The following is a 16,793-nucleotide window of genomic DNA, read 5'->3' as shown; positions in this document are numbered from 1 at the left end:
TAATTAGTTCCATTAATTAATATACTAATATTAGTTGCTGGATTCAAATTGTGACATTGGGAGCCAGGGACAATTCATTCAGATGTACTGTCCATGGCTCCCCAACCTCTGTTTGGAGGGGAGCCTCAGGACTTTAATCCCTCTTACGCAGGTGGAGGAATGCGGAAGCTATCAGAAAGTGGGTTGGCCAAAGACAAAGGGAGTAACAGTTCAATGGCATGCTCTCAGCAAATTTGCGGATGATACTAAACTGGGAGGAGTGGTAGATACGCTGGAGGGCAGGGATAGGATACAGAGGGACCTAGACAAATTGGAGGATTGGGCCAAAAGAAATCTGATGAGGTTCAGTAAGGATAAGTGCAGGGTCCTGCACTTAGGACGGAAGAACCCAATGCACAGCTACAGACTAGGGACCGAATGGCTAGGCAGCATTTCTGTGGAAAAGGACCTAGGGGTGACAGTGGACGAGAAGCTGGATATGAGTCAGCAGTGTGCCCTTGTTGCCAAGAAGGCCAATGGCATTTTGGGATGTATAAGTAGGGCCATAGCGAGCAGATCGAGGGAAGTGATCGTCCCCCTCTATTCGACATTGGTGAAGCCTCATCTGGAGTACTGTGTCCAGTTTTGGGCCCCACACTACAAGAAGGATGTGGATAAATTGGAAAGAGTCCAGCGAAGGGCAACAAAAATGATTAGGCGTCTGGAACACATGACTGATGAGGAGAGGCTGAGGGAACGGGGATTGTTTAGTCTGCAGAAGAGAAGAATGAGGGGGGATTTGATAGCTGCTTTCAACTACCTGAGAGGTGGTTCCAGAGAGGATGGTTCTAGACTATTCTCGGTGGTAGAAGAGGACAGAACAAGGAGTAATGGTCTCAAGTTGCAGTGGGGGAGGTTTAGGTTGGATATTAGGAAAAACTTTTTCACTACGAGGGTGGTGAAAGACTGGAATGCGTTACCTAGGGAGCTGGTAGAATCTCCTTCCTTAGAAGTTTTTAAGGTCAGGCTTGACAAAGCCCTGGCTGGGATGATTTAATTGGGGATTGGTCCTGCTTTTGAGCAGGGGGTTGGACTAGATGACCTCCTGAGGTCCCTTCCAACCCTGATATTCTATGATTCTATGATTCCTCCCCCAAGAATCCACAATTCACACTCCATGCCTGGACCCAATATTTATCCTGGTGACAATTTATCAGGTACCTCCCCTCACCTGCTCATGGCTGTCTATAACTTCCCTTTGGTCATAGTCTTTCAGATAGCTTTCAAGGCACAGGAATGATCCTTTTCCAGGAAATCTTATGTGGGATGGAAAAACATTCAAATGCTTTAGGAAAACATATCTGCCATGTTCCCTTCACCCAGTCCAGTTGTACTTCTAGTAAAGAAAGCAACCAGGCTTGCTTGACAAGATTTAAATTCACAATACTTGATGCACGTTTCTAATAAAACAACAGAACTTCTAGAAGATAAAGGAATCAGAAGTTAGATGTATGAGATAGTATTTGCCAAGATCACACTTCCTTCCTTTCTAAACTGCTACATTTGCTTTGATAAAACCCCCAAAACTATCAGATACAACAATTGCTGGCTTACTCCCTTGTTATCTGTCTTCCGAGCTATATATGTTCAAAAATTTTAAGTACGCTCTCAATTGCTTTCAGTCACTTTCTACAAGGTCTTCCAAATTTATCAAAGTTAAGAAGTTTGGACAAGTTACCACTAACGTATCCTTCTATATTACTGGACTTAGGCACATAATTTTAATGGTATTTAGGTGTTAGACCTTGCTTTGCTGAATGGATCAATGCCTAAATACCTTTAAAAATATGGGCCTTGCTGTTTATCTGTACTTTCTCATTTGTAAGAGCCCTTGTTACCTTTATCCCAGGCTGGCCAAGAATTTCAGAAGTGATTATTTTGAGTGCTCAACTGAAGATGCCATAATGGGATCTGTTTTCCAGAAAGTCTGAGCACTTATTTTTTGAAAGGCAGGTCTGTCCAGATGGGTAATCACAGTCACTTTTTTAAAAATTGGTATCTCTGTCCCTTACTTTTTCCTTACAGCCCACTCCTGACTTTGCTTTCTTGTGTGGCTTCATTCCCTGTTCATAGAATCCTAGAATATCAAAGGGTTGGAAGAGACCTCAGGAGGTCATCTAGTCCAACCCCCTGCTCAAAGCAAGACCAATTCCCAACTAAATCATCCCAGTCAGGGCTTTGTCAAGCCTGACCTTAAAAACCTCTAAGGAAGGAGATTCAACCACCTCCCTAGGTAACGCATTCCAGTGCTTCACCACCCTCCTAGTGAAAAGTTTTTCCTAATATCCAACCTAAACCTCCCCCACTGCATTGAGACTGTTACTTCTTGTTCTGTCATCTGCCACCACTGAGAGCAGTCTAGATCCATCCTCTTTGGAAGCCCCTTTCAGGTAGTTGAAAGCAGCTATCAAATCCCCCCTCATTCTTCTCTTCTGACGACTAAACAATCCCAGTTCCCTCAGCTTCTCCTCATAAGTCATGTGTTCCAGTCCCCTAATCATTTTTGTTGCCCTCTGCTGGACGCTTTCCAATTTTTCCACATCCTTCTTGTAGTGTGGGGCCCAAAACTGGACACAATACTCCAGATGAGGCCTCACCAATGTCGAATAGAGGGGAATGATCACATCCCTCGATCTACTGGCAATGCCCCTACTTATACAGCCCAAAATGCCATTAGCCTTCTTGGCAACAAGGGCACACTGTTGACTCTCATCCAGCTTCTCATCCACTGTAACCCCTAGGTCCTTTTCTGCAGAACTGCTGCCTAGCCATTCAGTCCCTAGTCTGTAGCAATGCATGGGATTCTTCCGTCCTATGTGCAGGACTCTGCACTTGTCCTTGTTGAACCTCATCAAATTTCTTTTGGCCCAATCCTCTAATTTGTCTAGGTCCCTCTGTATCCTATCCCGTCCCTCCAGCGTATCTACCACTCCTCCCAGTTTAGTGTCATCTGCAAACTTGATGAGGGTGCAGTCCACGCCATCCTCCAGATCATTAATGAAGATATTGAACAACACTGGCCCCAGGACCAACCCTTGGGGCACTCTGCTCGATACCAGCTGCCAACTAGACATGTAGCCACTGATCACTACCTGTTGAGCCCAATGATCTAGCCAGCTTTCTAGCCACCTTATAGTCCATTCATCCAGCCCATACTTCTTTAACTTGCTGGCAAGAACACTGTGCGAGACCGTATCAAAAGCTTTGCTAAAGTCAAGGAATAACATGTCCACTGCTTTCCCTTCATCCACAGAGCCAGTTATCTCGTCATAGAAGGCAATTAGGTTAGTCAGGCATGACTTGTCCTTGGTGAATCAATGCTGACTGTTCCTGATCACTTTCCTCTCCTCTAAGTGCTTCAAAATGGATTCTTGGAGGACCTGCTCCATGATTTTTCCAGGGACTGAAGTGAGGCTGACTGGCCCGTAGTTCCCCGGATCCTTCTCCTTCTCTTTTTTAAAGATGGGCACTACATTAGCCTTTTTCCAGTTATCCGGGACCTCCCCTGATCACCATAAGTTTTCAAAGATAATGGCTAATGGCTCTGCAATCACATCCGCCAACTCCTTTAGCACCCTCAGATGCAGCGCATCCAGTCCCATGGACTTGTGCTCATCCAGCTTTTCTAAATAGTCCTGAACCACTTCTTTCTCGACAGTGCGCTGGTCACCTCCTCCCCATGCTGTCCTGCCCAGTGGGAGCTGACCTTGTTCGTGAAGACAGGCAAAAAAAGCATTGAGTACATTAGCTTTTTCCACATCCTCTGTCACTAGGTTGCCTCCCTCATTCAGTAAGGGGCCCACACTTTCCTTGACTTTCTTCTTGTTGCTAACATACCTGAAGAAACCCTTCTTGTTACTCTTAACATCTCCTGCTAGCTGCAACTCCAAGTGTGATTTGGCCTTCCTGATTTTACTCCTGCATGCCTGAGCAATATTTTTATACTCCTCCCTGGTCATTTGTCCAATCTTCCACTTCCTGTAAGCTTCTTTTTTGTATTTAAAATCAGCATGGATTTCACTGTTTTTTCATTTGCAGTAGTTTGTTTAAAACTCAGGAAGCCCTGTTAGCTGCTGCTTGTGCCTTGCATTCTTTTCCAGAAAAAATTCTCGTCTGTTGCACCTTGACTATGGTGTGCTCTAAATTTTCCCACCATTTTAACACACTGATGTATTGTAATATTTCCCTTCACATACTTAGGACCTCAATCCTGGAATTCAGAGTAACAGCCGTGTTAGTCTGTATTCGCAAAAAGAAAAGGAGTACTTGTGGCACCTTAGAGACCCACCAATTTATTTGAGCATAAGCTTTCGTGAGCTACATCTCACTTCATCGGATGCATCCGATGAAGTGAGCTGTAGCTCACAAAAGCTTATGCTCAGATAAATTGGTTAGTCTCTACTAACCAATTTATCTGAGCATAAGCTTTTGTGAGCTACAGCTCACTTCATCGGATGCATCCGATGAAGTGAGATGTAGCTCACGAAAGCTTATGCTCAAATAAATTGGTGGGTCTCTAAGGTGCCACAAGTACTCCTTTTCTTTTTGCGAATCCTGGAATTGAATCTGTGAATCCTTGCAGCATCAGGGCCTTTATCACTTAATTTGCTAAATGTTCTGCTGTGTAAGGAGCAGAAACCTTAATTAAAGTCAGGTCATTGATCAAAGCCCTGAACCCAGCCTGGAGATAGCTGGTTCTCTTGGAACTGTTCCAGAATCTTGTCCCAAGACATTAACCATGAGGCCAAAGGACAGTTCTGGGATTTTTATGCAAACTGACTTTCCTTTTAAGCACAGTAGTGTGTAAGTCTACCATATAGGCAACATCTGATCGAACAGGGACAATTGTTTCAGGGTTATCCTTTTACATCTAACCACTTCTAAAAATTAAGACGCTATCTTTCCTGACAAGAGAAATTCAGCCATGTACATGATTAAATCATGAGAGGAACCAGAACATGTGCTTCACTGAAAAAAGAAAGACCTCAATAGTGATCTATTGGAAATCAAGTATCTTTTTCAAGAACAATTGAACACAAAAGAGAAGCCAAGATCCAGGAAGAGGGTTCACTTTTAACTGGAGAATATTTTATTAAATATAAAAGTTTAAGAAACAGTGAAGGATTCCAATGTAAGTTAACCCTAAAACTATATTTCACATAGCTCAGTTAAAAAGAGGTAGGAATTAACTTTTGTTGTTAAATAGACTAGAGTTACTAGACAAATGACCTCAAGCACAAATCAAGTTATAAAATAGTCAAACACTTTTATTTCCCCCAGGAATTTTTTGCATGATAGACTATTTTAATATCACCATGATATCTCTTTGTGCTACTTATCTTGTCTAAAACTGGCTGCTTAGAAGAGCTGAAGGCCACTTTTTATTCTATGGAGGTCATTCTGGGTCCACAATAATCCTTCCATCACACCTCCATTCGATTCAGGAGAGCTGCAGAAAGGAAGAAAAAGAGCAATTTAAAAGCCTCAGTGATTTGTGTAAGAGCTAAAGTGAAGAAAAATCACTTTGAAAAGCACTTTTAACTTTGCCAATGAGAGCAGGCGAAAAAGGGCTTGTGATGCGTGCCCTTTGGCACCACACTCTTGGCTCATTTTTAACTCGAGCTGCAGTGTCTGAACGTCCCCAGTCAATATTCAGGATCAACTATGAAGCTGCCTTTCCCCTCTACAGGTAAATATAACATCTGCTAATGTGAAAGATGCAAATGGATGCAGAATTACCTGTGCAATAATATTTCAGCTGAACTGCTCTTTGGAATCGGGAACACAGATATATCAGGCAACATGGTATTTCAGCAAGCAGTCAACTTGAGACCTGCCTATGCCAGGAGATACCTGGTATGCACAATACAAGTAGGCACAAGTCTCACAGCCTTGCTGTATCAGCCATTTTCTATTACTGAGGTCCTTGTTGAGGTTGTGACCACCCTGCTCTCGGCAAGAAGGGGCACAGATCATGAATAACATCAGGAACTCCCACCTGTCAGCAGGATGCTAAACCAGTATAATGAGAAGGATGGTTCTGAAATAAAGGTGCAGCCCTGGGGGTCAGGAGATGTAGATGTCACTCCTGGCTCAGCCAATGACTCCCCATTGCTTAGATCATAGGAGAGTCTCTTGTGCCTAGCCCAGTGCAGTCCTTACCCATAAGTGGGGCTCCTACCACCATATAAATAACTTCTAGAAACCAGAGCGTACTTAGAGTTTTGTTTAAGGAATTTATTGTTTGGGCAATGCCCACAGTGTTCTAGGCCATTTCCAAACATAGATGGTGGCTCGCTCCCTCACAATCAGTATAAATAACCCTTTCCACGGCACAAATTACCCTCTATGGGGATGTTTTAACAGTGTTTCCTTATCCCAGGGAGAACAACTGGGGAACACAGGTAAACCACGCTATGCCCATCAACACTGCAAGACACACGTGTGGTTGAAACTAGTCAAGACACTACCAGGTTGTGAGAAGACCTTCAAACAGTAAGTTTTACAGCTCTTATTCATTTTCCTGGAGTTGAGAAGATGTGAACCATGGTTAAATTTAACAGTTAAGTGTCTAAGGGATTCACCTGAAACCTGCACTCTGGCGCTATGGAGAGCAGAATGCAGTCCGTGCTGTCAATTTCAAGTTTTTCCGTTTTTGTTCTCTTCATGCTCAAGGACAGATCAAATTTCAGCTACAACCCAGCGTCCTCCACAGTAAGTGTATGTTCTCTATTGACACTATTTGATGAAACCCCTGGGTTTAGATACAGACTGCAGTGTCTTTCCTGCTGACTCATCGCTCAAGGGCACTGAAATCCAGTGATTAAGCAAGACTATTAAAAATGAATCCTATTTCTGAAATGTCAAAACTACCTTTTGACATGATCTGCAAGGCTGTGCCATGCTAGCAGCTATGCCCAGCCACCCACAGACAGATTCCCTTCTGGCTATCTTATTGCCAGCACAGCTATTGCTCTCAGGCAAGTATGGAGAAAACAGTGATAAGAGTAACAGAGGTGGGAAAACCAAAGGCTCTGCTTGCCTATGTGCAAAGAGCAGTCCCTACCTGAGGAAATGGGAAGGGATTCAAGACTCAGCAGCACCGTTCCTAAACCACCAGTAGCCAGAGGCATCCACTGAATTCGAAGTCAGGTGAAACTCTTCCTTTAGGGCCCACAGTAATTCTTAATTTATCTCCCTGCCGCAGCTTTGAGCTGGGACACACCATCTGGTAATCTGCCCTCCACTGCCTGAGACTGTGGAGTTAGTGGCCAGTATCAAATCTATATTTGTAAGTGAAAAAAAAAAGGTGGCTACAAATTACAAGATAGAGAAATGATTCGTCACACACTTTTCACAAAGACATGGAGATGGGTGCACAAGGAGGACTCCCACGAAAGACTTCAGACTCAGTGCTCAGCTCATCTTCCCCTATCCCTCACCTTCATCAACAATGCCAGTTCTGACACACAGTTTGTTGTCTTTTCCCACTCCTGTCTGTGCCAAACATACAATATGAAGAAATACCCTCCCACCATACCTGTTCACATAGCCACCATCTTCTCATTTAAATCCTGCATAAAGACTGACTCTCTTCCTTTGCAATGCCTACCAGGAGTTCATATAAAAATTCCAACTTCATCCATCCTATGGGATTCCCAGAGTTCCAGACTTCTGTGTTTATCCTTTGAACTGTAAGCTGTTTCAGGCTGGGATTGTCTTGTGTATCTTGTACAATGCATACCACATAAATAGCATTTAAAGAAGACCCTATCAACCCACAAAACTATTTAACTCTTTGGCTCTTGTATACTGCCCTAAAATTGCCTACAAATATACAGAATATAAAAACTAAGGAGATATAATTATGAATAATGGTATGATACTAAGAAAAAACTAAGTCTTTCTCGAAGCATCTCCCAATAGCAACGTCTATTAGGCTATAGCCGAGTCTCACAAGGTCAGACACCTCTTCACTACTGCCATTTTAAAATTGGACATCAAAGAATTCTCATTCAAGTATGTCTCCCAGCAACTCACAATTTCTACAGCTACCTGTGGTAATTTCAACATCAAGTATTGTTCCACTACTAATTGTTTTCATTATATTTTTAATAAAACATCCAATAAACTAAATTGCAAAAGACTCTGGAGACAAATACTGCAGAGAACAAGCTGCACTGAGTGGAAGGTGGACTTCATGTGGTCAGGAAGGCCTTTTCAATCTTTGATTTTTTAGGATACGAATATGTGTTGCGGTGCACTGTTAAACTGCTGCCAAGTTCCACCCCAGAGATGGCTGCACTTCAGCAGTGGGCAAGATCATTTCCGTAGATACACAGTTTACAAATTGCTTTGGGTACCACTTCGATAAGAGATGCTCAAGAAGCATAAGGAACAGATTCATAGATTATAAAGCTGGAAAGAACCATTGTAATCATCTAGCCTGACTTTAGGTTACATAAAGCAGGTACCGCAAGCTGCATGTCTTCTGCAGTGCAGTGCTATGTGTGGGCTAGTTTCTGCTGTGTTGTAATTGCAAGAAGCTGCAGCTGAAGTCAGCTGTTAGGTGATTTCTTCAGGAAGGCAGCTGCATCCTATACGTCACTTGCCCTCTTCCTCTTTCACTTCCAAGAGATGCTGGGGAGAGCAGAAAGCTGAAGATAAAAGAGGTAAATAACCCTCACTCCCAACCACAAGACATTAAAAAAATAAAAGCCTGAGTCACAGAGAAACGACATTTCCAAAGGTATCATTCGTTGTGTATCGTTGGTTTTCCTTCTGGCTGCTTCTATAAACCCCACCAGTCAAGGCCTCTCCCCCAAGCACCACCACAAAGTTTCCCCCAGCCTACTGGGAACTTATCTCAAGAAGCAGTTACTGCTCTCTTCAGGATTATCTGTAGCCTTTCAGATCATAAGAATGACTGACCAGCATCCTTCCTCCTCACTCCACTCTGAACAAAACACCCCCTCACACCAACAACTCTGTCACAAATTCACACTTACTACTGAACTGAGGCCTGTATTCTGCTATCACCTATTGCATTCACTTCTGCAACACCCCTGCTACACCAAATTACTGAGCACTGACAAATTATACATCAAGAGACAAAAACAAACACACACACACAAACATCCCTCCCCCAGTATCTTACAAAACAAGAAAGAGAGGAGGGAGAGAGAGACACACACACACAAAAGCTCTCTGGATGGATGCAGATATGTAGATAAACTAGATGCCATGTGTCATTAGTTATTCTATTGCTGAGAGGAGAATCATTATGGGGATTTCAAGGGGAATGATGCATGCACCTAAAGAACATTTTGCTGCAGGCAGGAAGTTAGCAGAGAGTTTGAAAGTACAGCGAAAACAGCTAAAATGGGTCAGATCCCCACATTGTCATTTGTGGGAAGATTCTGGGGGCTTTCACCCAAGCATTATTAAAACTCTGCATGACTTTCTGGGGTGGAAGTGAAGGCACTACATGCATATATCTGCCAGCACAGTATGCATCCCTGTAAAGCCCGTTTAGGTTTCATCCTCCTGGATCAAGCAAATGTGCACATCCACTTTTCCGTAAATTTTCCCACCAAAAATACAACATCACTCTGATTATCAGTCATTTATTCTCCAGTCAAGGTAAGAGCTGTGGATGAGAGAGTGCAACTGGGGTGGAAAAAGTTACAGTACTAGCTTAAGAACTCAGGAGATATTTTAAGGCTTCTCCCAAGTTAAGTATCTTTACCAATGTTTCCTGTCTGTTGTTCCATAGCTATGTTATACACCAGGGGTCTCAAACTCAATTAACCTTAGGTCCAGTGCCAGTCCTCAAATCCTCCCAGCGGGCCAGTAATGTCACTCATGCCGCCCAGAACCCGCCCCGCCTAAGGCTCTGGGAGGGAGTTTGGGTTGGGGAGGGGGTCTGGGGTGCATGTTCTGGGATGGAGTTTGGGTGCTGAGTGCAGGCTCTGGGACGGAGTTTGGGGGCAGGCGGAGGTGCAGGCTCTGAGAGGGGGTTGGAGGGTTCGGTGCTTACCTGGGTTTCCAAGGTGAGGCAGGCCAGGGGGCCTCCACGTGCTGCTGCCCCCAGGCACCACCCCCGCAGCTTCCCAGAGGCCGCAGGGGCGCTCGGGGTGGGGACAGTGCGCGGAGGCGCAGCCCCACCCTGCCCTGGGGCCGGCAGCCACGTGGACCAAGCGCGCAGGAAGCCGCTCAGCTCCACTGCACTGCTGGTGGTGGGTGGGCCCCGGGCCATTTTAAATCGCCCGGGGAGGGAGTGCCTGGGGGTGGCAGGTGGGGCCAAGAGAAAGACCCAGCTCCAAAATTGATGGAGCCCTGCAAGCCACATTGGGGAGGTTCTCGGCTGCAGATAGCCCGCGGGCTGGGACTTTGAGACCCCCCATTATACAGTAAACATTCCAGTTATCCGCTTGAAGGAAAACGTTCATCTGGGTCTTTAGTTTTACCAACAAACTAATTTCTATTCTGTTTTTCTGTTCTACAGCAATGTCAGCTGCTCACTGCTCGACATGCTGATAAGTCAATCTATCGTTTTACCAATGGACATCCCTACCCGACAGGAATCAATTTTTTTAAATCTCTGTCCTGTTTTGTGTGTCAAGCAAAGTTTACCCCTCATTTCAGTCTATGGAAACCATGGCAGATTGTCAGAGGTCATCTGTGGAGAGACAGAAAAAAGCATTTCTTTGAATTTGTTATTTGGGGTGAAGTCCTAAGTAGGGAAGCACAGTGAATGACTTCTGAAGGCCTTGATGTTCAGAAATAAAGACAAATACGTTCTGCTAGGGGTCACTACTGTGATAGACAATTGAACGCCACATTGCAAAGGACACTTTATAAAGAAAGAAAGTTTGCCTAGGAGGTTGGAAATCCACTTCTGTACCAAATTACCTTTTCTTTACTGTTTTAAAAGTACAATGACTCTAAAGACACAGGTGGCTTTTTACCCATATACCTGCCCTCTCCAGGCTCGAAGGGTCAGTTGGGACCAACTACAAGCCTGACTTTTTAAATATTCTCTTAACAGCCCATGAAACAACTGCAAAGTCAGTTATAAGGAGGAGGCATTTAAATCTTGACAAGTAACATTCTATAAAAATTATGCTGTCTGGGGGAAAGTCTCCCAAAGGGTTTGCCAAGGATTTCTTCATGTGCGACTGCTTTTTAGAGACACAGCTTTTACTTGCTCATCATTTTCATTTAAGAAACATATTTGACGGTCCTTAGTTTTGGCTTTAAAATAAATAATAATTTTTTTGCAATTATTTGGTGTCTTTCAACCAAGACTCTCAAAATACTTTACACATAGTAAGCCTTGCTGCACAAATGCACTATCCATTTAAGGACACAAATGGTGTGTAGCATTTAAAAGTTGTATCAACAAATACAAGAGGGAGAAAAAATCACTCTAGAAGTTCTCGTTTTGGCAAGGTAACTCTGGCAGGTTTTACCCTGAAAATGTCTATAGCCCCTGCTGATAAGTTATTATATGCCCCAAAATCCACTTAATCAACATGGCCAGTCCAACTCTGATGTACCAAAGGTGATGTTCCATCAACTTCCGTGGGAAAGGAACAGTTGCTAGCAGTAGTATCATAGTATTCACCTGCTACTTCCTTTTGTTGTGCAATTACAATAGCTTCAGTTACCTCACAGTATTTAATACAGCAAACGAATTTCACATAAGCAGCTAAAGAAATGAGGAAGAGTAATCAGGTGCAGCAATGCTAAGAGAATACAATATTCAAAACAGCAGGTGAGCAAGAACCATGTGTCTAAAGCCATTTCTACTTTCTACTTGTAAGGAACTGTTCACAGGCTCTAAATGCAAAGAGTTTTTTCCTTCTTGTCAATCTATGTGATGGTATATATACCCCATATAGTGGTGAAAGGGTTAATGTGGGCTTGAAAGACCAATTAATCCAGCTGGCCATACCTGGAAGGTGGGCCAGCCCTAATTAAAGATGATGCCCAGCTGGGTAATGGCTGTAAAGAGAGGTAGTACACCATAGACAGGTGCTCCAGGGACAGAGGCAAGAAATCTGTAGTCACTGTTTTGTTAGTGGAGAGACCTGTGGTGAACAGGAAGGCTCCTGCAGGGTAAGGAAGAAGGTTAGAGAGGGAAGATAGCGGAATACACATGACTGAAGCAAGCTCTCGTGGTTGACCCTGACACCAGGATGAGAAACCAGACCTGTGGGGAGAAGCCCTGGATGGTGTTTCTTATTACAAAGAGCCCAGAAGGAGCTGTGACAAAGGTTATGGTAGGAAGGGAGGCAGGAGTGTGTTTGGCACAACTTGGCTGCTCATCCAGGGGTCCCTGTGTAGAGGATGGGTCTAGGTTCCCCTACCAGCCACTAAGAAGGTGGTGTCAAGCCCCTGATGATGCACATAATGAAAATTCAGAGCCTTGAGAGGTGGTGTGATGACTGCTGGGTGCAAAACCAGAGACCTGATGCAAGGTTTTGGAATTTCTTGTTGTACTGTGTTACACTGGAAGGGATGGGACTAAATGTGACCTGGCTGCAGGACCAAGTCTTGAGAGGGGATGGACCACTGCAGGGCCGGACTGACTATCTGCAGGGCCGTGAGAGCTGAGAGCTGCCCAGCCATGAGAGGGCACACCAATGCTGAGTCTACAAGGAGCAACGGAAGCTCCCTAAAAGGGGGGGAGGCCCCCGTGCTGCCCCTTCTCCTGAGGCCATGCCCCTGCACCACCCTAAGCTCACTCCTCTCCACAGACCCCCAGCATCCCATCGCTCACCCTTATGGCCAGTAAAAAGCATCTAAAAGTGATGGGGCCCTGGCCTCCCCTGTTCTGGTGCCCCTGGAATCTACACTTCCACAATCACACAAATTGGAAACACTGCCTGTAGGATTCCTACAGCTCAGACACTACAGCCAACGTTAGATAACTGTGTAAAATTCTAGTACAAGGATAAGCAATGCTTGAAAACTGCAGCGGATGTTGGCAAGTCGGACACATTCTGTGAGGAGTGGGTGAAAGCTGGCAGGAGTGGAGTGAAAGTGACCAGAATGTGGTTAACGCCATTGCTGATAAGAAAGCAGCTGTGACAATAACCAGATGCCTATCAGCTGCGTGAATGGCTCCCACAGCAGTACTAAAAGCATGGACTTAGTGTCTGAGGGAGGCACTTTATGGTGATGAGTGTTTGTTCTTCCCCTCCTCCCCTCTTTCAAACAATGGAGGAGAGAATTGCTGCCTCTTGTGTTTGCTTCCAGCAGCTCAGCAAAAAGTAAATCTCTGTTAGCTTTCACTGTCCCTTAACATTATGAGGTGTAGGAGTGACTGGGGAATGGGGGAGGGTGAAGAAGAGAGCATGAAGGTGGGGAGAGATTCCCCTCTCGTTTCCAGCAGCTCTGAAAGGAAGGGTGGAAAGCTGTAGAGACCTTCAATGCCCATTCCTCCCTCCCCCAAGGAGGGGAGCAGAGACTTCCCCCTAGGGTGACCAGACAGCAAGTATGAAAGATCGGGACAGGGGGTGGAGGGTAATAGGCGCCTATACAAGAAAAAGCCCCAAATAATGGGACTGTCCCTATAAAATCGGGACATCTGGTCACCCTATTCCCCCCTGCATTTTGCAGTAGCTGGGTGTGGTCAGGAACGGAGAAAAAATAAACTCCCGGTTCATCTAGCAGACAGGAAGAATTCTAAACATATCGGACAACAAGAAGCAAAGGGCAACAAGAAAGACAGAGAACCTTATAGCAATGGCTCATGCCCGTTCTCCCCCACGCCCTCCCCAGGCATCAGGACGTACTGGGCTACTCCACTCTTCTGCAAGTCTTTTATGTTAGCCTCCAGCTAGTAGATTTAGTCCATTAGCTAGCAAGTGTTTGATAACTGTTTCAAACCCTATCTACAAAGATGTACTAAATCACCTGGAATGTGGTTAAGATGTAGGGGAAGAAATGATCATAGGGCGCCCTGGTCACCTTGATTGATCGGTCTATCAGCCCTGACAGAGAGAGTGCCAATCACGTCTTTCGTGTTGTCCTAGCCATTCCTGGTCAGGCTGTCAGTGGCACCGGATGCCCAATCCGCATAGCGCACTGCAGCCCAGAACCCCTGAGCGCAAGTGATCTACCAACCTCAGCCTCCCAAATACCTGGGATTACAGGCACACGCCACAGCACCTGGTTATAGGGCTCCTTGACAAGTTTAAAAAAATTTCTTATCAAATAAGATACTCTCTGCACTAAGAGACCAAAGTTCTAAGGAATCAGCTTTCCATATTAGGGTCCCCTACTATTCCCACTGAGTTCGCTGGCAAGGCACTCTGAACTCAGATGCATCATAATCAAGCCCATAAAAATCGTAAACATTACTGAATTTTGCTAATGAAGGAAAACACTGTGTGCTACAGAGGCAGGGATTGTACATTTACAGCTAGCTACAGGCAAACTTTAATACAATCCAAGTTCCAGACATTTTAACCAATGGACTGATGAGTTTCTATACATGGGAATTCCTTCACATGTAGACCGCAAATGGCAGTGTCCCAGACAGTGGGACTGTAGGGTAGCTATTATTCCCTACACTTCAGAAAAGCTGTATCACCACCAATTCTGGGAAATATGTTTGGACTACAGTATGTCTATTATGCCTACCTGGGTTGAATCAAAGGGCATATTCTGCAGCTGGCATCTAGAATAACAAGTTGCAATCAAACCTGAGTAATGAATCACACCATTCTTTCATGCATTTGATTGCAGCCTCCATAAGCAGGAGTCTATACTGTATAGCAAAACCAAGAGTTTGTCTACATGACCCTGCAGTTTCGACTGGAGCGGGAGGGAGATGAACCTCAGCGTGCCCCATAGTGGTATGCTGTAACTCCCCCCTGTGGATGCCGCAGGCATGAACTAAAAACTATGTAGTTCATGTTAATATAAATGATCTTCAAACAGAACTATGTTAATGTGAATCACGCACCTTTTAGTTCATGCCTGCAACAGCTACACGGGGGACTTAAAATGCAGTGCTTTGGCACACATTGCAATTCATGCCCCAGTAGTCCGAATGTGGGGCCGTGTAGACAAGTCTTAAATCTACTGATGGGAAATGAATGACCATTAAAGAACAAGCAACCAGTCTCCTATCAGAGCATTTGCTGTCAATTTGACAAATCTAAAGTTCTACCACAGCTCCCCATTCTGATGTCTTCTCTCATCAATCTAAATACTAGTTATATAGCTGGATGTTATATTCTTCAAGGTAAAGGCTCCCTACCCAGCAATATCAATTTTGGGATACAGAGATTTAATTAAAAATAGATCTCTAAATTCCAATATTTACCCTACATGAAACATGTCCTGATGATTAGAGTTCATGCCTTGGGTGACTTCGAAAACAAGCAGCAGGCTACAGGTCTGAGGGGTTGGAGATCTCCCTTTAAATGGAAGCAAACACACCAATGTCTAATTTTACCCTGACCAATCAAGCAGCAACACAGTCCTTGGTGCTGACTAAGAGAAAAGTGTACTATTGTGGCTCCATTCAGTTGACCATCTGTGCTTACTGTCACAGAGACAAGGTGGGGAAGGGAATATCTTTTATTGGACCAACTTCTGTTGTTGAGAGAAAAGCTTTCAAGCTTACACAGAGCTCTTCTTTGAGTTTCTATGACTTAGGCAGACTGAGCTAATAATGGATAAATTGAGGAGTTCCAATTGGAAAATGGGGCTGTCACTCTCCAAGGGTTAACCTGATGCAACTCACAGCAAAATCCAAAGCCAGCTCAGAAAGGTCAGCTAACACTACAGAAATATCTAATGAGCTTGAATTATTCCATAGCAACTGTAAATTGCCATAGCTGCTTCTGTTACAGTAACCAAGTGAACAAAATGCCTTGAACTGCATGCAGAAAACCACAATCCACTTGGTCTCTTTACTGAGGGCTTCTTTTTGCCTGAGGTAAGAAGAACTTGTTTGTATGTTCCATAGCCTGAAAGACACCAACAATTGTTCTGTATCTTGTTCATTCTGTGGACCAATGATGTGCAAGAGACTTCACAGACCCTCTCACTCTCCCAACACCCCAATCCTGAAATATATGGATCTCATGTTTCCTTCTCCAGAACACTAGGACAGGCTTTACAGACCAGTTTGAGAACCATAGGTCTAAAAGTGTGGTAGCTATCACAAATGCAATGCGTAGGAATGCAGGAACTGCCATTTATTTATATTTTGTTTTCGAAGAAGAAAGAGTTTCTGTGCCCCTGTACTGCAATGTAAGAGACAAAATTGATTGGACAGTGAAACAGCCTTGCCAAGGCAGAGCTACTGGATTAACAGGGCAAATACCACAGCCAAGTTAAAAAAATCTTAAAATGGAATTGATAACTCCACCTTAACCAGAGCGGTCCCATTCCCTAGAAGAAAAGACTCAGCTAAAGCTTCCTCCAATACTACCACCATCTCCAGCACATCCTGTAATTCTTCACTGAGGCTGGGTGCAACCCAGGGGGGGCAGATCTTTGGCTAGTATAAATTGTGTAGTTTCTTTGAAGTCAACGGTGCTGTTTCAGTTTATATCGACTGAAAGTCTAATCCCTGATCTCTAACACAGCCAGAACAGGTTTGAAAATTCAACTCCAAACATTCATCTCAGTCTGTGAAAAACAATAGCTTCCCTGATGGGATATAGCAAAAACCCACCACTGCTGTTTTTGTTTGTTTGTTTGTTTTTAAAGAAGGACAGAGGAAG

At 44.3% G+C, this 16,793-nt stretch overlaps 1 protein-coding gene across 1 annotated transcript in view; it reads right to left on the bottom strand.

Moving 5' to 3' along the window:
* Nucleotides 1-5,100: 5,100 nt before the first annotated feature.
* The window catches only part of LAS1L (LAS1 like ribosome biogenesis factor), a 47,115-nt gene continuing 35,422 nt past the window's right edge, over nucleotides 5,101-16,793 (bottom strand). The window contains exon 13 of the mRNA XM_077827255.1: nucleotides 5,101-5,488. Within this exon, the coding sequence (XP_077683381.1) occupies nucleotides 5,398-5,488 (91 nt within the window). The 3' untranslated portion in view covers nucleotides 5,101-5,397. The remainder of the gene's footprint in view (nucleotides 5,489-16,793) is intronic.

Source organism: Eretmochelys imbricata, chromosome 9, assembly GCF_965152235.1.
Source record: "Eretmochelys imbricata isolate rEreImb1 chromosome 9, rEreImb1.hap1, whole genome shotgun sequence".
Taxonomy (NCBI): Eukaryota; Metazoa; Chordata; order Testudines; family Cheloniidae; genus Eretmochelys; species Eretmochelys imbricata.
The sequence above is the reverse complement of the archived record's forward strand: the minus strand, read 5'-3'. Positions and strand labels throughout refer to the sequence as shown.